At 40.6% G+C, this 22157-nt stretch overlaps 1 protein-coding gene across 1 annotated transcript in view; it reads right to left on the reverse strand.

Annotated features, from left to right (window-relative positions):
* Nucleotides 1-22157, reverse strand: part of LOC135107132 (cell adhesion molecule Dscam2-like) — a 282482-nt gene that overhangs the window by 12874 nt on the left and 247451 nt on the right. Inside the window, exons 9-13 of the mRNA XM_064016842.1 lie at nucleotides 19590-19741; nucleotides 16587-16697; nucleotides 14342-14503; nucleotides 9558-9842; nucleotides 796-918 (exon numbers count right to left, since the gene is read on the reverse strand). Of these exons, the coding sequence (XP_063872912.1) occupies nucleotides 796-918; nucleotides 9558-9842; nucleotides 14342-14503; nucleotides 16587-16697; nucleotides 19590-19741 (833 nt within the window). The remainder of the gene's footprint in view (nucleotides 1-795; nucleotides 919-9557; nucleotides 9843-14341; nucleotides 14504-16586; nucleotides 16698-19589; nucleotides 19742-22157) is intronic.

The following is a 22157-nucleotide window of genomic DNA, read 5'->3' on the forward strand; positions in this document are numbered from 1 at the left end:
AAATCTCTCTCAAACTTTACAGGTGAGAGCGAGTAATTAGTTTCTCACTGAATGTCATTACGAAAGTTGGTGTGTGTGTGTGTGTGTGTGTGTGTGTGTGTGTGTGTGTGTGTGTGTGTGTGTGTGTGTGTGTGTGTGTGTGTCCTGGAACTAAAATGCTCGTGGGTGTTTGGCAAGATGCTTCATATAACGTGCCCTTCTTGAAGCAGCGTGAACTCAGTCAGCCTCCTCACTCTTACCCTTCTTCAGCTCCCTCCCACTCGTTCACTTCTGTATTTGTCCGCATCCTGCAACTTCTTTCGCTTAAAACCTTTTCCTCCCTTCCATCTTCTCTCCTCCCTGGTTCCTTCTACTGTATTTGTCCACGTCCAACAGCTTCTCTTTCTCCCTTTCTCTCTTAAGATTTCTTCCTACCGTCTCTTTTCTCATGTTCCTGACTAATTCTTTGTTTTCTCCTCATGTTGCTCCTTTGGCTCTACACTTCTCGCTCAAGATCAGCATTTTCCTTCCTCCGCTATCCTCTTTTCCTTTACTGTCTTTTTCTGCACTCGTTTCTCCTCCTCCTTTCCTTTTCCTTAATTGCTATACCTGATTCAATCCTCGCTACTTCTACTCTTCTCTCACTTAAAGCATCCTCCTCCCTTTCTTAGTCTCTTCTCCGTGACTACCTGTCTTGTCTGAAATCATCTCCTTTCCTTTCCCTTCATTCCTTTACCTGACCATCTGTCCCTCCTCTTCTTTCACCTTTGCCTCCTTCACCTCTATCTCCTTTACCTCCCTGATTGCCTCTCTCACCTGGCCGAGCTCTTCTCCAGGTAACGGTGGGCTCGGGGAAGCCGGTTGCCTGGCAGGTGAGAATGGCATCCTCACCTCGAATCACACTCACGTCTCGAGGTTCCTTCACCCACCTGGCCGGCACTGCGGAGATGTAAGCTTGAGTCACTCCGGGGAAGGAATGAGGAAGGGACATGTTTAATATCCCAAATGCCCATTCTCCCTTCTCCCTTCCTCATCTCCCGGAGTGAATTATGGGGAGTGGAATGGCTCAGAGAGAGTGAGAGAGAATTGGAATGTATCTCCTCTGTTCGTACCTTGTGGTTAATGAAAGGTGTGAGGGATAGGATTAAATGAATGACATTGGCTTACTTGTTAGGAAATGTATGAAAAATTGATAGAGAATAGGAAACTATTTTTCTTAGTTTCAAGTACATGATTTAAGTGCATCACAACACTAGAGGTATGAGAGAAAATAAGAAAATCACAACCACAACCTACTTGCATGAAACACATACACAAGAAAATATCGTACAGCATTGCGAAGCGTCCAAGAAACACTGACAAGGAATGGGAAAAAAGGAGCATAAAGAGTTAGATTTGGATCAAACAAAACTATTTTCTAGAAATACATATGTACATAGTAGATATTTAGTTAGGTTTTAGTGTTGGATACTGTTAAATTAGGAACAATAAACAAGAAAAGGAAAGAAAAGAATTGCATTTAGACGAAGTGCCTTTTACAAGTAATATAGATACATAACCATAACTATTTAGTTTGTTTCTGCCCCAGTGACATATATATATATATATATATATATATATATATATATATATATATATATATATATATATATATATATATATATATATATATATATATATATATATATATATATATATATATATATATATATAAGTCAGCAGTTTAATTAAGAGCGAGGAGGAAATGCAGTGTTAGTTGAGTGACTGGAAAACGAACACGTTTTAGCTAGAAATTCACTTACAGCTGCATCAAGAGTAATGTTATATACTGCAAAATGTTCAGGATGTTTCAGTAGATTTTGCGACATTACTTCTTGAGCCAACTGTACAAGGTTTAGGAAAGTAAACATTGATAATCTTTCAATGCTGGGATATGTACTATTACCCAGAGAAGTAATGCCATATTATGCAAAAAAGGCTAAGAAATATATCACTGAACTTCGTGACATTAATTCTTAGGACAGCTGTAAATAAAGTTAATTTCGTTCACTTACACGATCTGACATGAAAACACAGTCGACATGTAGAAGATATAAGCGACGCGATGACGACGAAATGTAATGAGCTCGATAATATGACTTCTGGGCTATTACTTCTTAGAACAGCTGTATATTTGATGTAGTTTCACTCGCTTGTAAGATAGGATACGAAAACAACGTCAAGATAAGCGAGGTGACAACGAGGAAATGCGATCAATTTGGTAATAAGAAAGCGAAGATGATGGCCTTTGCGAGCACGAGCGAGCCAGTGGGCAGGGATGGGGACCGAGGTCATGGGGTCGCGAGCTGAGAACTTAAAATTCTCCAATCTTGAATTAGACCAGAGTTATTTTATGATCTCCTTCCTTTTGCGTAAACTGGGAGTAATGAGTGACAGGAAAAGGCCTTACGTCAACCTCCTCTCTCTCTCTCTCTCTCTCTCTCTCTCTCTCTCTCTCTCTCTCTCTCTCTCTCTCTCTCTCTCTCTCTCTCTCTCTTTCTCTCTCTCTAAAAATACCCTGAATGAACGCGCAACTCCAAAAAATCAGTAATCATTGATAAGTAATGAGTAATTAATAATAAGAGTAATGATTGAATTGACGAACATATACAACGAATTGCTGAATATAACAGAACAACGAACATAACGAGTCGAAAGGAAAAATAAACGAGGACAACAGTTACATGAAAAAAAGGTATCAGCTGTTACGATAGCGGAAAAAAATTAAGTATCCATAAAACGCTGAATACCAATACATGTGAGGACATTAAAAGTACTCGAGGGTATTGAACGTAGTAAAGTGGCGTTGACATGAACAATACGGTACGCGATGAGATGATGAGGAGAATGTTTGCGTCGCTTGTGAATTTCATGGGTTTACAGTCATGCTGATTTTGGTTTGTCTGATGATGTATTTGTGTTCACTTGATGTATTTGAGAATATAATGTGGTTGTAATGTCTAGATTTCATTTGCATTGCCTAATAAGTTGTAATGTAGTTTTATCATCATCATCATCATCATCATCATCATCATCATCATCATAATCTTCATCAACCTAATGAATGTCTTAAATTTTACTCTTAAGACGTGATAATATCCTTTATTTTCTTTATAATTTCTTTACCACGTTTGTCTAATCCACCATCACCTGCTTTCAAACGAGTCAGGTCTCTCTCTCTCTCTCTCTCTCTCTCTCTCTCTCTCTCTCTCTCTCTCTCTCTCTCTCTCTCTCTCTCTCTCTCTCTCTCTCTCTCTCTCCATTTTCTTTCATAAAAGTTGAATAGTTTTCTCACTTCTACGCTCAGTTCCTTCCATTGAATTGCTTGTCTCAAATGGCCTTATTTTACTAATTAATGCAGTTATAATGTTCCAACTATTTCTTAATTTTTTTTCCTAACAAAACTATTATACCAACATTCCCTCTAACCTTTTCAACTTTTCTCTCACGGCTTATTATTTAATTTTCCTACCCTTTCCTTTCCTTTCTCTCACAGTCTACACATTTCGTCTATGCCTTCAGGAGCTTTTCTTTCTCCCCCTCCTATACCCTCTCTCTCTCTCTCTCTCTCTCTCTCTCTCTCTCTTTTCTTTCATCGTCTTTCTTTTATTCTATTCGCAGCTTCAATTACTGTTTTATTTTTTTTTTGTACAGGCTCCTTTCATATTCACTGTATCCTTTTTGTTTTATTCTTATCTCTGCTATTCCAAGCTTTGCCTAGTTTCGTTTTCATTGTTTTTTTTCCTTCTTTCCATCCACTTTTTCAACCCTCACGTCTTATCACATTGGCTTTTCCTTTTCTCTTATTCCACTCTTCTTTTTTTCTTTTTTTTATCTCACTCATTCTTTTTGTCCATCCATTTCTTTCCTCACACATCGTATTCGCTTTTTCCTTTCGTCTCCGGTACCCAAGTTATCTCGAGTTTCACTTCCATTATTCTTTCTTTCCATCCATTATTTTTTTTCATCCTCCACACATCATCTCTTACATTCCTAGCAGTCTCGATACCACAGATAACATTTCCTCTATTACATTTTCTTTTCTCTTCATCATCTACTCGATTCTGAGGCATTTTTTCTTCCTCTCCTTCGCTCATTTTTACTCTTTATCTGACCTTTTTTTTTTTTTTTTCTCCGCCATTTTCCCCTCGCATCTCCTCTTTGCCTACCAGACGACCCCCCTTCCAAAGCTAATCTCCGCCTGTTAGATGCTTCCATTTCCTTCCAACATTAGGAGTAACTCGGCCCCGTTGGCATCGATTTACTCCACCTTCATCACAGTCTCTCCCCCCACATCCTCACTCCCTCCGCGGCGGCTGCTACCGTCCCACCCCAACACCACTAACCTACCCATTTCTCTCCTCCTTCTCCCCGTTCCCTGACCCCTGAAGACCCAGCGCCACCATAAGGTTAATGAGAGAGCGAAGTGATGGCGGTCTCACGGCTGTGGCTCAAGTAATATTTTTAGTGACCGCTGCTGTTTTGAGAAAGGCTTTTTTTGTGTGTGTGTGTGTGTGTGTTTTCTGTTTATATTATAGAGGTGATCTCGGTTTAAATTTGAAGAGTTGATAGCTTTGAGTTTACTACGTATAAGTTTAAATTGTGATTACTATTAATGATCACTGCTACTTGAAAATCATCATGGATAATTAATACTATTGATACCAGTGTGACGTGTTTTTTTTTTTTTTAATGGATTGATTAAGATAAGATATATTATTTTTAGCAATCAATGTTGTTTTGATATTCGCATTTTTTTTTTTCGCTCTAACTATTCAGTATTTAGATGATCTTAGAATAGGAGGCCTTTATTCTGAAACGTTCTTGGCTTTCAAAATAACTGTTCCAAAGCTACAAAAATACTAGTTAGCCTGGTTATATGTTTTCCCCCCACTTATGATGCAGAATCCCTATTAGACAATTACGAAAAAAAAAAAAAAAACATCCTTGAACACCACCATAGTAATTTCCACTTCAACATATTTAAAAAAAACACACCCTGCATAGGTTTTCATGGTAAATGGGTTGATAGTGACTTTTTAAAATTAATTGATTGATACTTTGTAATGGCGGCGTGTCTCTTATGTTAGATGTATGTTTCCGTGTCGCTGGTGGTGTTGCTGTAATCGCGCTAAGCAGTGTTTGCTCAGCTTCTCGCTTCACAAGGGCCGTAATGATGTGTGCGCTTCCCTCTAATTGATAGCTTGTTATTATCGACAATTTGGCTGATCGTAGTGGACTCTCTCTCTCTCTCTCTCTCTCTCTCTCTCTCTCTCTCTCTCTCTGGTATATCTTTTTTCTACTTTTTTTTTTTTTAATCCATCGATTCCCACTTCCTTTTGGCCGCACCAGCAGTTCTGCGCCAATTAGTGCAGCAGCATCCCTCCGCCCCTCCCTCACCATCACATTGTTTTCCTCCTCCTCCTCCTTTACCTCCTCCTTCTCCTCTTCCTCCTCTTCCTCCTCCTCCTCCTCCTCGTCCTACTCCTCCTCTCCTTTTTCCCCTCAACCTGGTTCTGGCCTTCCTCCCTCCCTTTTTATTCTCCCTTTTCTAATTCTATCTTTCCTTCGTAAGGTTCTCCCTAGACGCGCCTCTCCCTGCCTCCTCAATGCCATAGCTTCCCCTCCCCAAGGCTGACGTTCTCCTGCAGTCATTATTTCTATTATCAGATCCCAAGGGAAGGCTGTCTGAAACCCCGCCTCGCCCGCCCCGCCCCACCTCCACCCGTCTCTGTCCAGTCCGTCCCAGCCCGCCCTCATCTCTCCCATCATCACCCGGCCATTATCTTGATCTACTCTGGGACTTATCTCTAATTAGCGAGTGATCTGTCTAGAATAAGTTTTAATGTGTGGTGCTCAGTCATCCGGGACCGAGGGGCGGAGGGAGTTACGGGCGCCCACTCTCCGTAAGATTAATGTAAATAAATGATGGGAAATGGAATGGAATTGATAGATAAAGTGAGGGTTTTATATACGATATATTTCTTCGGTATGATTTCATTAAGGTTTTCAGCATTTCAGGGTATTCACGGTTTTTGTTCATAGATACTGCTTCCTTATGATGGCGGGAGTATATAACAGCAGGGTGCAGGCTGCTGTGTTTTACTGGCGCCTCGCAGGGTGATAATCATCAGTTGATCTCATTATTTTTATCTTACTGACAGTTATGTTCATTGTACATGTGCTGCGCCCGGCTCGAAATTGAATGCGGTGGGAAAAATTGATAACCATTTGGTAGCGGAGCAGCGCAGATCACGTACTGAGGCTTAGGGTCTTTGTTCCCCTGCTCGGCGCTCGCTGTGTAGTCACCTCGGATCTGAACCTGCGGGTGTCATTGCATCAGTTCGTTCACTGCAGGCGCTTTGTTTGGAAGAGTGTTTGCTGCCTCGCCGACAGTAGTCTCTGTAGTAATATTATAGTCGTGCAGGAGTCGAACTCACTGCAGGGTGTCTGTGCCATTTTGCTTGATTAAACTGCCCAGTGTTCCCTTTCCTCCAGGTCAATCATGTAAATGAATACGTTTTTCTTAGTTATTTAGTAGATGGAAACGAAAACTATCATATGTGAGCAATTCCTATTTTACAAAACAATATTAAAAAAAAAATATTCTAAATGTTTTAGTTCATAATGTTTTTTTTTTTTTTTTTCTTCATCTGATGATATGAGACACGAGGCAAGCCAGGAATGGTGGTGCAGCGAGCACGTAACTCAGTGCTGTGGCTCGCTGTACTAATTTGTTTTCTTTTTCTTACTAAATGAATAATATATAACAAAGAATCTTCAAAGAAAACTAAGCACATCATATCAGTCTGGGTCAGTGTAAAGAGTCCAACACAAAGTACTAATTACACACAATGAATGCATGACGTAGGTGAGCCTAAATACTCGTACATACATGGGCCACACTAAGTCATGGCTAGCAGCAGGGAACTTCTTGACTCTATGCTAAGAATTTTTGTTTTCACAGGAAATCAATTGCTAATGACTAATCAACTAATGACATCTATGACTCTTATAACATGGCATTTAACTCCTTGCTATGTGACAGAATCTTAGTATATGTGAATTGTGATCACGTTGTAGCTGTTTCAAGATTTTTTTTAAAGTGCAAATTATATTAGAATTGTTTTTGGATCACGTCACATGATCACATTGTTTAATGACTTTTCTCATGGAATAGCTATGTGAATTTACTTGCAAGGAAATTATCCAGATTTGTCGAATGATGGTGGTTTTCTCTGCAGGTTAATGACCGCCACGTGTCCAGTATTACTTGCAATCACAGAATAGTCAACGCTATGTGCCGATTAATGGTAAACACAAACGTTGTTACTGATGAACGCAAATACAACTAGTACATAATATCCAGCTTATCTGCATAACTGTAACTAAGGCTATCATTAATCACGTGTTGCCCTTCTGCCTCTGACCTAACCACCGGGAAAGAAGACCGTGTGCTGCAGTGGTCTCGTATAGGCTGCTGAAAAAAAAAAAAAAACAGCATCACCACCGATTACATTACTTTTGCTGTATGAAATGTTAAAAAGTTTAATGCCTTGCCTCATCTAGCCACTGAAGACCTTATGCTGTTAAGGACTCAGAGACTGATGAAAAAACAACACTACCATCACACCAAGAAGAGACAAAACTTGAAAAAAAAAAGAAGGAAGAATATGAGACAAGAATGAAGAAGGAGGAACAAGGAAGTAAGAAAAACTCGAGGCATTCCATTGAAACCACAAGTGCCTTTTTAGAAATTTAGGGGCGCAAAAGGATCGTGCAGCATAGAATCACGACACGTTGCTTCATTCAGTGTCGCCGGATCGTGTATCTGGATAGAAAATAATGGTCAGCAGCACAAAAAAAAAAAAAAAAAGGCAACGTTCCCAGCCGCCGTTAACTTCAGGGTGTGGCGGCCGTTGTATCGGAAAAGCCACGCACGCGGTTCCTGCTTATTTGTGTCATTTACTATCGGAGTCTTTGGAGAATTGCGGCAACTGGGGCGTCATTAAATTTGGTGTTTGATTGCCTTGTAGTTACTTATCCTTTTATTACTTTTTATCCTACGCTTTTCATTGTTTTTTTTTTTTTCTGTGATTGCTTTCTAGTTTTCATTCTAAGGAGTTCACTTGCTTTTCTTTCTCATTTTAGTTTAAGTTATGAGCGTGACATGATCTTATTCTTGTTTTTTTTTGTTATGGTCATTCTTTATTGTTCCGGTTAATGTTGCTGAGGTTGTATTGCACTAAGTATGTGTGAAGCTGTGCGTATTGTTATTGCTCTAATTTTGGTTTTGATTGTGGTATGATCCTAATTTCCTCTTAATGTTCTGATTATCATTGGTTTTTCTGATTGAATTTGACCGACATGATCACCATGGGAGAGTTGGATGTTTTGCTTTTTGGCTTGTCTTCAAATTGTTGAGTTCAAAGTCAATAATATCGCTCTCTTGAATGTATGTAAGACTGCATTGTTTTTTCTTGGACTACGTTTTGCTTATCAAACTAATAGGCTAAAAATCATGCATTTCTGCCGTCAAAGTTTTCAATTTTACAGAGATTACGGATGATGAAAGACAGGCGATGACGTGGGAATTTAGAGAAATCCATATGTCAGAGTATTTGCAATGTTGTTTTCACAAATGAAGTCTTGGAATTTTTTATACGTCATTTACCATCAATTTACCGCTTGTCTTGTTTGGAGGACTACCATGGTGATCAGTAAGACACACCGTGCATAAGGAAATAAGAACACTGTAATACACAGGATGGACATGCAAGGATACCTGCACAACACCTGGGAGTTTCATCAAGAGTCGAGGAGTCAGAATACTGCCAATGAGTAACCCTTAGAGATCAGTAGTGACCTTGAGCACAGGTGAGACCAAGGGAAGGTGAGATGATAATTCACACATGATCTAATCTCGTTATTGACTCTTTGTCTTCGGTGTCTGCCTCGAAATCACCTTCCCTTGTCTCTACTCTTCAGGTGCCTGGCAATGACTGACACAGGTGTTGTGACAAGCGGTGCCGAGTGAAGGGTTAGTGCAATAATAATGTGCCTAATTGGTGCCAGCTTTCCGCCAACCTGGAGGGAATCTGGAAGGAGAGAGTGAAGCATTAACTAGGTGCAGGTGTTATGTGCTGTGCGGTGCGGTGCTGTGCTGTGCGTGCCGGTGCTAGAGTTTTCTTGTTTGTCAGTACGTTACCGCGCACGAGGAGCTGGGCGGTGTAGCTGACCTCACGTGCCTCGTTGCGCGCCACACACGTGTAGTTACCGGCGTGGGGAGGCCGCACGTGCGTGAGGATGAGGCTGGAGGAGAAAGAGTCGTGCTGGCTGAGTTGGAGGTCAGTGGTGGGCACGAGTGGGTGGCCGTCACGCAGCCACATCAGCGTCATGGGCGGGTCTCCCATCTGCACGTCACACGTTACAGTAGTCCGCATGCCCGACACGAGAGACCCAAAGTCAAAGGGCTTGATGGAGGGTGGCACTGAAAGAAAGTGTTAGCGTCAGGCTGAGTATAGGGAGTATTGGTTTACCGTGAACTCTGAGCGTGGCTGAGTGTGCCGAGGTGGCGGCGGGGGAGCTGGCCCGGCAGGTGTAATTCCCGGAGTGTTCCTGCCGCAGCCTCTCGATGACCAGCGCTAGAACGTACTGTCCCAGGGGCGTGACGGTGACCCCGGGGGTGGAGGGGGCCGGGGCTCCGTTGTGCAGCCAGGCCAGGGTGACGGGAGGGTCTCCCTGCACGACCACGCACTGCACGGCCACACGAGAGCCGGCACGGAGGGACTCAGGAAGGGTGAACTGCGACACTTGCGGCGGCTCTGGGGATGACAGCAGCACATTCTTTCCAGGCACACATTAATATAACTCTTTGGGCCGCCCTAATGAAAGAGAGTATCGCTCTGCCTAATTAATTTATGTCTAATTAATTGTAAGAGCGAGCCGCTATTGCAGCATTATATTCAGATCTTACCTGGTTCTGTGTAGTAATTGGTGCAGCGCACAAGAGTTAAGTAAATAAGAATGCTTGATTAGCTCTCCCTTAGGCTGCCAGAGTGAAAACACCAGACGGCGATGCGTAGCAGATGCAACACTATTTCTTTCTCTCTCTCTCTCTCTCTCTCTCTCTCTCTCTCTCTCTCTCTCTCTCTCTCTCTCTCTCACACACACATTTATCTTATTGCCTCGTTCCCTTTATGGCCCATTTCTCTTTCGCGTACACCTTCATTCACCTGCCTGCGATGCCTCTCCTTTTCCCCTCGGCCGCGTACTAGTAATGCTCCTGCCTTGCGTTCATCCCCTGCACCAGCACACTGCGGCTTCACCTTCCTAATGAGCGTAGGCATCCATTTCAAACGACGTTTTTTTAATATGGGAGAGTAAAAAAGATTAAAAAAAAACCGGCTATTCCCCAAAGCTCTAATTAGTTTTCGAACCGATTTAGGAGGTTCCTGACCCCTCTCCCTCTCTCCTCCCTTACTCTTCCTCTCATTTGTACCCCTTTCTCTCTCTCTCTCTCTCTCTCTCTCTCTCTCTCTCTCTCTCTCTCTCTCTCTCTCTCTCTCTCTCTCTCTCTCTCTCTCTCTCTCTCTCTCTCCTTCTATTCCTCTCCCCCCATTTCTATCCGGTCATCGCTCCCCCCCTACACACATCGGTAACTTTAACCATTTTATCGAAACTTTGTAATTGTTGAAAATTTGAGTTATGGATCAGATGGCAGGGAAGCTGGTGGTTCTCTCGCTGCTTCCTCCTCTCATTGGTGTGTGCGGCTGATTACTTGACTGATTAACGTAATGAAAGCTTACGAGGCGGCTATGAGTTTGGTTCGTCCATTAATTAGCGAGTCTCATTGTTGATGTAAGTGGTCGCGAAAATCATAGAATACATCTGTGACTCCTGCCTATCCTTGTATTTAAATAAACTTTACGTAACTTAGTGTGTCTTATTGTTGATGTAAGTGGCCTGGGTATCATAGAGTACATATGTGGCTCTTCATTCGTATCGTTACATTTAACTTAACCCAACGTAACATAGCTTAATATAACACACTTAACCTAATGTAACATAGCTTAATATAACAAAGTGAGTCTTACTGTTGATCCAGGTGATGGGAATTCATAGAGATGCATTATGTGAATTCTTTCCATCTACTTAATCTAACATAATGTATAACGTAACATAACAGAATCTAAATTATCGGAAAAAAAATTTAGGTGAATATATTGAATATCTTCATGGGGAAATTCTAGAAAATATCAACAGTGGTGTGTGTCCAGAGGGGAGTCTGTCCTTGTGTCGGCAAAAAAGGAAGAGGGAAAGAAAAAAAATCAATGAAACAGTCAGTCAGGTTCAAACTGTTTCGTGCAGGACTGAGTCTTGAGTGCAGTTAGCCTATAACAGAAAACCTTAATAATGAAAAAAAGAAAAGTAAATATCTTCATCAGCTTAATTTGAAAACTACCATTGTTATACTGACTGTCATGATCATTTTCTAGTATGTCTAATAATGTTCTGTTGTTTGCCTGACACGTTCTCCCTCATTAATCTGACGGAAATGTGGTGATTACTACACACCACTTGATTATCTTGCATTAATTCATCTAACAGTAATCTCCTCCTTCTGTCTCTCTCTTTGGATTGCTTTGAGTTGGATCACAATGTAATATTCTTCGTGTGCTGGTGCTGTGCAAGGCGTCATGTAGGAAACTGAGGGACGGATTTAATTTTTCAACTTACTCAGGTGAATCCAACAATAAAGAATAAAAATTTATATGCTTAGACTACAGTTAATATATACATTTTTATTTTATTTTATTTCGTTTTTGCCGGGATATATTTTATAAGAAGACATAGGTTTTAGAGAGAACGTATTTTGGTGGGTACGATTTTTTTTTATCTCATTTATTTATTTTTATTTTTATTTCAATTTTAAGGGAGACATTCTGAAGATTTCGTTTTTGGGGAGGACAAACATTTTTAGGGAGCGCATTGTTCTAAGGGAAAGCAATTGTGGTGGGGGTAAAATATTGGAGTCGCTAATTTGGGGGGGAGAACTATTTTGAAGGAAACATTCTGGGGAGTATATTTCTGAAGTACACAACTTGCACTAGGTGAACTCGTTTGGAGGGAGTGCAATCTTAAGGGGTTTTTATTTATTTGTTCATTTTTTTTGTGGTGTGGGAGGGTAGGAAAGAAGGGAGACAACTTTTTTTTTTTTTTTTTTTTGTGGGAGGTAGCCTATATAGGTGTTCTGCGCGCATCATACATTATCTTCTCACTTTCCTCACTTTATTTTTATATATATATTTTTTGCTCCTGCCACTGTTACCCGCTTTTCATATTGCAGCACTTTTTTCCCCTTCACTTTTTTTTTTTCTCTGTTCTTCATTACAGTCAGTACGGGCGGTTATTATTTACATATTGCTAGTGTTTTGCGCCGTGCGGGTAATGCAGCTGTGGATATTGCTTCTCGTCCAGTTTTATGAAATGAGGTTATACATATATATTTTCCTTTTTTTTTTTTTTTTCATAAGATTGACGTAACGCACCATTTTTTACATCAGTTTGTTTTGGTCATCTTTAGTAGTGCTATTTTTGTTTACTTTTTTATATTTTTTTATTACTTCTTGCGATAAAAATACTTCGGTCAGTTTCCATGTCATTCTTTTTCTCTTTGTCGTGTTTTTATTTCTCATTGTTTTTTATTTATCTTTTTATTTTTTTATTTGTAAAATTTAACGTGTGCATTTTAAATATATATATATATATATATATATATATATATATATATATATATATATATATATATATATATATATATATATATATATATATATATATATATATATATATATATATATATATATATATATATATATATATATATATATATATATATATATATATATATATATATATATATATATATATATATATATATATATATATATATATATATATATATATATATATATATATATATATATATATATATTTTTTTTTTTTTTTTTTTGTATTTCTGTATTTCAGTTAGTTCTTCAACTCTACATTTCAATCCAGCGTGTTTTTTTTTTTTTTTTTTTTTTTTTACGTTTTATTTTATTTATTGTTGTGAAGTTTAATCTATGCATTTAATACTGCTGCACAACGCGACTTCACTATATTCACCTATTTCTTTTCTGGTGTATATACAGAGCAGTTGTTTTGATTAAATCTCTTACACTGGTTGACCTTTATTTGAGCTGATCTTCTTACGCTTCATGGATTTATCTCTACGCTGATAGTATTATTTTTCACATAGGGATAATAAATGTATACGAAGTAATTAAGCGTAGACCAGTACTGCAAATCTGTATGTGTGTGTATGAACAAAGTGCGCATTTTATTCCATTTAATCTCCATTTTTTTTTTGTGTGTGTATATGAGAAGCAGTTTTGTATTATGTTACGCAGTCTACTAAGTGATATTTGAATAGGATGAAACATTACTTCAGCACGAACGAATTGCACATTTTCTTCCATTTAATCGCCTGTGTTTTTTATGTATAGGAGAAGCACATGTTCTGCAGCATGCTAGGTGATAATATTTAACTAAGACGGAACGGTAATTCAGCAGTATTGCGTTTGTATATAAAATCTTCAAGCTGCTCAGAGTAAAATGTTTAGTCATATTTGCATCTCTTTCTCGTTTTTCTCCCTCTCCAGGCGCCACAAGTCTGGTGCAGTATTACGTGTGTCTGCGGGGCGTATCTGTGGGCGTGCTGTGCTGTGACAACGTTACGTATATCCAGCTGTAATACCTATTTGCTGCAGATTCCTACTCGTGGCATTCATTCTGCGTTCCCAGTTTATTTATTTAATAGTGCTCGTGTGGGAATACACACACACACACACATTTTCTCTCTCTCTCTCTCTCTCTCTCTCTCTCTCTCTCTCTCTCTCTCTCTCTCTCTCTCTCTCTCTTACCCACCCACCCACACCCACCTACACACACACACACACACACACACACACACACCCACCCACCTACACACACACACACACACACACACCTACACACACACACACACACACACACACACACACACACACACACACACACACACACACATTACCTGGGGTCCATTGCCATATATCAGGATGGCTGGCGCGGTGCTGTTTGGGAGAGTGAGTGAGTGAGTGAGTGAGTTAAGAGCCTCGTGAGTAACCAGCCGAGTAGAGTAAGGATAGGCTTTGGTGTTGATGGAGAGGAGGCGAATTTGGGGCGTAAAGGGGAAAGTGAGGATGAGAGATACATGTGGAGGGTGGTTTGGGAGACTCACCTACGACTCGAAGAGGTAGAGACTGCGAGGAGGCGTGGCCCTGCTTGTTCGTGGCCGTGCAGGTGTACTCCCCCTGGTCAGCGGCGCGACTCACCTGGCTGATGGTTAGCTCGCCAGCCTCAGACACTCGCTGGCGGCGGTTGATCGGCAGCACTCGTCCGCCTGCAAGAACATATAATTTAATTTTTTTCATGACCCTGTGGCGTGAACATGATGCGTGGTTGAATGGATATACGGCACGCTTCCCAGAATTCCTTCCTCCTCATCAGGTTGTCCCTGTAATTGGCAGCCGTATATGTAGAGGACACGGAGACGCAACGATTGGCTAGGGGCAATTGGTCGATGTTGCCGAGAGTTGTTGAAAACGGTAAGAACCGTCTGGAGGCGAGCGGAGGAGGCGGCGAGGACTTGTGTTGGTAGGTGCACGAAGCGACTATCCGCCCGTTGTACCAGAATGTCTTTTTAAATTTAATAAGTGAAGCCGTTTCATTTAAAATGCTAATGTAACGTTGAAAATGTAAATATTAGCTTACTTTATACAAGTTAACAAGGTGAATTCGAAATAAAGTGTATTACGAACTACACTTAACAGGTAACTGTTCGGAGGATGAATGGTGAATATCAAAATAGATAACAAATAAGCTGCTAGATAAAATGTCTCTGTTAATTCCATATAAAGGATAGAAGTAACACAAAAAAATAATATCTGCGAAGACAAATATAATGAATTTACATAGTTTTCTGATATACGTATTACCAAATATCACACAAACATTTGAAAATAAACCGGAATCAAAATATCACACAAATACAAAAATAAATACGGAACATTTTACAACCAATAAGTAAACAAACCTCTTTCGTGCAAGCCGTGCGTGACCAGGTGGAGGGTGAAGAGAGTGGAAGCAGGAGGAAAGGGAAGAGAAATCGGGAGAAATCGATGGAAGGAGAAGGGGGAAGATAAAAAAGAAGGAAAAAATAAAAACGCGCGCGGGCCTAGCGTGTTTGTTGATGAGGAAACCAATACACAGAGAACCGAAGCAGACAAAGACGAAACAAAAACACACAGATGGAAGATAGATAAGAGGAGAGGGCAATTTTGGTGCGAAGGATAACTGCAGATAATAACAGAGAGAGAGAGAGAGAGAGAGAGAGAGAGAGAGAGAGAGAGAGAGAGAGAGAGAGAGAGTTATCTTAGGTGGTCTTGCGCACGATATTGATTCTTAGAAGTAGTGAGATTTGCACGTTCAATTTGCGCGTTCATGTGTTGTTGTTGTTGTTTAGCTGCTTCGAGAACTACAGCTGTGCCTAGACACTATTACCAGTATTGATCAGCAGTGTCATTCCTTATGCTCACTCTAGAATTACCACGTGTAGGCTGACTTTCTTTTTTCTTTTTTTTTTTTTTTGCAGCTTAACTTATGCTTTTACGTTTTCAAAAGTTAGCTATCATCATTAGGTACATTCCTCATTATAAAAGAAAGCTTCTCTCTTTCTCTCTCTCTCTCTCTCTCTCTCATTCCCTCGTGTTCTCGCTCGGAATTCAATCCTCGTCATTAGGTGGATTTTTATTCAGCTTCCTTTTTGTTCTTATGCTGTTTGGTTCTCAGAATTTGTCCTATCATTAGGCACATTTTGAACAAGTTTCTCTTATTTTCTCATATTCTCAAAATTTAATCCTCTTTATTAGGCAGATTTTTAACCAGTTTGCTTTATGTTCGTGTACTCATATGTCTTTGAAAGTAAATCCTCAGCAGATGGTATCTTTCTAATTTCTACCATAATTATTTCCTATTTACGTCACCATTCATTCACTCATCCTTCACTCCATCCACCAAATAATCTCAACTCCATAACTTTATCTTGTCTAACCTTGTATTTCCGCCACAATTATCTCCTTTATCAGACAGTTCCTAGTAGCTTCACCAACCATTCATTTACCTGTCATTCCATCCACCCAATCATTCAACCACCAAATAATCCTAACTCCTCCTTACCTGTACCTTGTCACGCACTGCTTCATGTAATACCTTCCGAGTTTCCCACCCTCACCGTCTACTTACCTGGTATGGCAGTTGATAAGACCCTTCACCTCCGCAGACCGTCCATTCATCACTAATGTATCTACGTTTCCATCAGTACGGTCATATGTGTACGTAATATTGTGGCGTGAGAACACCACATGTGCGTGTTTGGTTCATGTATGTGTGAGGGTGTCTATGTACGTGCGTGTGTCCCTTCTTACCTTTGGCCCAGGTGATGGACGTGATAGGGAAGCCTGCAACGGGACACTGCACACGGAAAGTCTCCCCTGCCACGGCTGAGACGGGGCCCATGGGTCGTACGTGAGGCCGACCTGCGGGAGGCAAGGAAGTGATTCAGGTTAGGCAATGAAGAGAGTTAATAGGAAATATCTGGAAAAAAAGAAGGGACTGGGAAATCTACAGGAGGTGAGGAAAGAACTCAGTTAAGACAATGAAAATAGGAGGTATTGGAAGGCTGAGAAGAAAGATCTATAAAAAAAGGGAGGGACTCGAACACTGTCGGTGGCAAGGAAGGAACTCAGCTAAAGCAATGAAGGTACGGGGTTCTGGTTGGTTGACGAGAAAGTTCTGTAAAAAAAGGGAGGGACTGGAGGACTGTAGAGAGGGGCTGTAATAATAAAAGAACTAAAGGGCTGAGGAAAAAAAAACAACTTAAAAAAGGGGAAGGAACTGAAGGGACTGTAATGATAAAAGAAATAAAGAAGTGAAAAAAGCTGAAAAGAAAAAATGCAGGAAAAGAGGGGCTGGAGGGCAAAAGGAAGGCTGAAAAAGGGACAAGTAGAACAGTGAAGCGATAACGGGATGGAGGGAAAGCACTGATGTGAGGAGGAACAGGAGGAAAGTTGATGTAAAATGGACTCAGCGTGAAAAGACATGATGATTAGGAAGGGTATTTGTGCGTGAGCTCTCAGCACTTGAGGCTTTGTAGCGGAAGTGTTTACTCGTGTTTGAATCCTGGCAGATTAGTCAACAAAAATTATGAACTTTACTGAACTGTTTTTACTGTGAAATTATTTCGTGTTTCGTTTCACTACTTGTATTTTATTCATTTATTTTATTTTTTTTTTTATGATTAAGTGTTTTCAGCTTGCTATGATTTCTCCACTTAAAGTCAACGATATCACGGCCACGGTGTATTCCTCGCTAAAGCTGATGTGGTTTCCATCACGCAGTTCTAGTAAGCACTGCAGTGGTGTCCTTGTTGACTTTATGATATTGCTGCATGACATTAACTTCCTCCTCTGTCTTGTTAAAGGTATAAGCCCGAGGCAGGTCTGGCGCCGCAACACGCACGTGGTGACCAGACGTCTGGCCCGCCGCGGCAGCCTCCAGGGACAGGGATAAACGTCCGCCGCTCGGACGGTAATCGTTCCGAATAAATGTCTGCGTCTCAAGAGCCGCGCTACACCGCGCCGGGTGTTGTATTTACATACGTGTGTGTGTGTGTGTGTGTGTGTGTGTGTGTGTGTGTGTGTGTGTGTGTGTGTGTGTGTGTGTCCCCAAATACACACACACACACACACACACACACACACACACACACACACACACACACACACACACACACACATGCACCAAAAAAATAGCCGTGGTGTTTGTTCAATGATGCCGAAACATTTATTTATTTTTTATCAATATAAATAGGGGATCATAACGTACTACATTATATTCCTACGACTTTTCTTTCAATTCTTACATGCAGAAAGAGCTTACGATTTCTCTCTATTTTTCCCACACAAGCACTGCAAAGCTCACAATATTGGCTTTGGGGAAACGCTTCGTAACAAATACATTAACCATCAAAGGTCAACGCGGCGGGAAGCTGTATCGTAATCGGACATCGAAGCAGCAGTGACGCAGAGCCGCTTTTTAGGTATTGCGTTAGAGCCATGCGTCCACGTCATAAAGTCTCACCGTATAATTTCGTTTCTCTTTGGTGCAGTAATCCCGGCGTTTGTGTGTGACACTGATTGCAATATTACGTGTGCATCCGTGTTTGTCAGGCGAGGCGGAACTAAATGTTAAATGTTTGGTTCGCTCTGATTCAAGTGGATTTTGTCGTCGGTCTTTGTCTTTTCGTCGACTCTAGTTTTATTTATCAGTCCAAAATAGCATATCGTGAAATAAATACTGTTCGCTCATCAGCATTATTGTTAAATGGTGAATAGTAAGTGTCATTATTTAACGCTGCTTGTTGTTGGTCACTACAATTAATGCTGTATATGTTTACTAGAGAATAATGACATGAATTTTCAGAGATCATTCACCTTTAACTATATATTATTATTATTATTATTATTTATTTTTTTTTTTGGGTGATGGAAGGAAGCACAGTGATTTATAGAAGTGTCTTACTTCACTTGCGAAATATCTTCCTACGTATAATGATTACTATGATTGTAGTGGGGAAAAAAAAAGTGTGTGGGCTTTCATAACTTTCCGCTCATCTTTTAATGTATTTCCTTTTTTCCATTTTTTTCCTTTTTATGGAAGAAAACACAAAGATATATCTGCCTATGATGATTAGTATATTTAGAAGAAAGAAAAAATCTGTTAGCTGATGGAAGGAAACACGAACTGACTTATAGAAACGCCTCAGTCCAACTTGTGAGAACCTCGCCTATCTAGGGAGCTTCATAATATATCACGCCTCTTCCCTTCCCTCTGAGAGTTTTCACATCACATATTCAAGAGTTACGGTAAAGCGTGACGAAACTTCCCGCAGCAACTTTTGTATTCCAGTATAGCTTCCATTTACTTACATCACAGAGACCCTACTGTCACTGTATGTTTTCGTTAATTGCCGTTAATCTTTTCTGTATTCCGTACCTCCGATAATTGTGCGTCACTGTTACAGATATGACTTGCAATTAAGATTAGAAAACGAACTCTGAATATTATCCTTCCGAAGTTAAAGAAAGGAACGACTATACTATCACTGTTTATTGTCTTTGATTCCTCTTACTCTTTATTTTTCACAGTAACTTTTGTACGAATGTCAGCATTACAGTGTAACAGTAGATTTGATTTGGAATTAAGATATAGTAAAACATAAACCTCGCGAAGGCAAATACCATCCATTGACACGAGGGTCAATGGTTAGTTCATCCAGAATTAATCTCTCTCTCTCTCTCTCTCTCTCTCTCTCTAGTAACCATGGTGGCCTTGAGTGCAACAAGAGCCTGGTGTGTTGCAAGACTCACCGTACACGTGCAGCGGGGCGGAGTGCACCACTGCGGCGGCGGTGTTAGTGGCTGTGCAGGAGTAGCGGCCCCCGTCCTCGACCCTCACTCTTGTAATATTGACGTGGCTAATCACCTTTCCGTGCACGTTGACGTACTGCCCAACCACGAGCCTGTAAGGGCAGAAAGACAGGAATTAATACCCAAACTTATTATTTTTTCTGTCTTTACGACGGTTGGAAAGTAATGCATGAAGTTAGTGAAGTCTTGATTGCCACAGAAAGGGAGGCTTGCATTGGCGTTGTGAATACGTGGAGAGGCAGGATAAGAATAACTCTGAAAGGAGGGACAGTTCTTCATAGTGTGCAAAGTTTACCGTATTCAAGACAAGAGGTAATTATGTGAATTTATGCTTGGTGACTATGGGGAGTGAGGTGTAGATGGGTGTAATATAAAGAAGGAAAAAGGTGATGTTGGAGGGAGGAAAAGTTCTTCATAGTATACAAAGTTTAGTGCATTTAGTTAATAACTAGAATTGATGCCGTTCGGTGCGATGGAAAGAGTTATTGAGTATAAATGAAAAGGAAAAAATAAATGCTAGAGAAAGGCAAAAGTTCTTCGTAGCATATAAAGTTTAGTTAATTCCAGGACTAGGAATGGTATGACTGAAATATCTGGGGAAAAAAAAAATAATATATAAAATATTCGAAAGAAGATGGTGTCAATATCAGTGTTAAAAGTTAAGAAAATGAAGCGTTATATCGCATAACATTCTTTTTATTTCTTTGGTCAAGTTTTACTGCTCTCCTCCCTTAGAGATAGCTTTCTTCTGCTTTCCATTTTGTTGTTCCTTTGAAATATTGTGAGTAATCTTCAGTTGTGCTGTTTGAGTGTGTGTGAGCGCGGGTGAGTAAACAGTGGAGGAAAATGAAGAAGGAAGATAAAATTACTGGCGAAAAAAAAAAAGAGTAAAAGTAAATAATAATTGTTGGGTGGCTGTATATTTGTTGGCTTTTTAATTTATATTTTGACGGCAACCATTCCTTGCTTTGTCCTTTTTGTCTTTCGTGCAGTTTGTTTTATTCTTTGACATGTTCCCTTTTCTGATTCTCATTGTCGAATACCCACACACACACACACACACACACTCTATAATGGCACTTTCCATTTCAGATATTCATTTCCTTTTCTCTCTCCCTCCCCCCCCTCTCTCTTTCTCACTCTCTCTCTCTCTCTCTCTCTCTCTCTCTCTCTCTCTCTCTCTCTCTCTCTCTCTCTCTCTCTCTCTCTCTCTCTCTCTCTCTCTCTCATTCCATATACCAATTATCCAGCATTTTTTTCCACCTCCACCAATCCATCCACATTCGTTTCTCCTCCCCCTCAATCCCTTCCTCCTCCGTCCCATTGCTTTTCATCCTCCGCCAATCCTCACCCTCCTCCCCTCCTGCACTCAGTCATCTTATCCTAACGTTTAAAGCGGTATACAGCTGTCCACGTATCTCTCTGACTCGCTCGCCCAAATAGCTCCAGATTGGCCAGCAGGAAGAACTTTGGAAATTTGCCTCGTGTTTCAATTGTATCCTTGTTCATCTGACGTGGTGGATATTGTGTTAAGATTTTTTCGTTCTTAAATTTGCGTCTTTATTGGAGTTACTTTTGTTTGTGATTTTCGGTGTTAGAATTGAGTTGGTTGCTTCATTAGTTAGTCGGTCAATCAGTCAGTCAGTGTAAACGGAGCCTGGTCGATTGATAGTAGTAGTAGTAGTAACAGCAGTGGTGGTAGTAGTAGTAGTAGTAGTAGTAGTAGTAGTAGTAGCATTAGCAGAGGCAGGAGCAGTGGTGGTACTTCAGTATGATAATGATTGTGAGCAGCAGAAGCATCTGCAATGGTACTGATAGGAGCGTGTTAGTAGCATTAACAGTGACAGTAGTGGTAATGGTAGGTAGTAATAGTAGTTGTAGTGATAGTAATGGTGATAACACTAGTAGGAAAAAAATGCTGTTTGCAGTAGTAAGTAGTGGTGGTCGTTATAATGATGCTGGTCTTAAAGCAGCAGCAGCAGCAGCAGCAGCAGCAGTAGTAGTAGTAGTAGTAGTAGTAGTAGTAGTAACAACAGCGGCAGCAACAATGACGGTGATAATCGTAGCAGGAGTAGGCAGGAGGAACAATTTAGGCAGGGGTGATAACACGCGTGAAATCCTCTTTTGCCGGCATATTAGTTGGCGTAGCAGCAGCGGCAGCGTGGCGAGGCGTTATCTGCTTCCTGCCTCTCCTGCTACACGTCTCCCTGGAGGGCGTGTGGGATTATCACGATCGCCCTCTACACCTCGCTAACTGCCCTGAGCCCTAAGCATGTCCTAAAATATCCCGCCATTTCCTCGCCGCCCGTATATACCAACTGCCTCATTAATATACGGTGGACACCTGTAAATTGGGCGTTTCCCTGCGATTTACTCCTCTCCTGCGTGCTTTTAGTATGTCCCCGGAAGAAAAAAAATGAGAGAGAGAGGGGCATGGGGAAACGAAAGTGCATTGATGTTTTCTTGATCCCAGTGTCTCTCTCTCTTTCCCTTTTTTTCTCTCTCAAG

Source organism: Scylla paramamosain, chromosome 14 (assembly GCF_035594125.1).
Source record: "Scylla paramamosain isolate STU-SP2022 chromosome 14, ASM3559412v1, whole genome shotgun sequence".
In the NCBI taxonomy this organism is placed as follows: domain Eukaryota; kingdom Metazoa; phylum Arthropoda; class Malacostraca; order Decapoda; family Portunidae; genus Scylla; species Scylla paramamosain.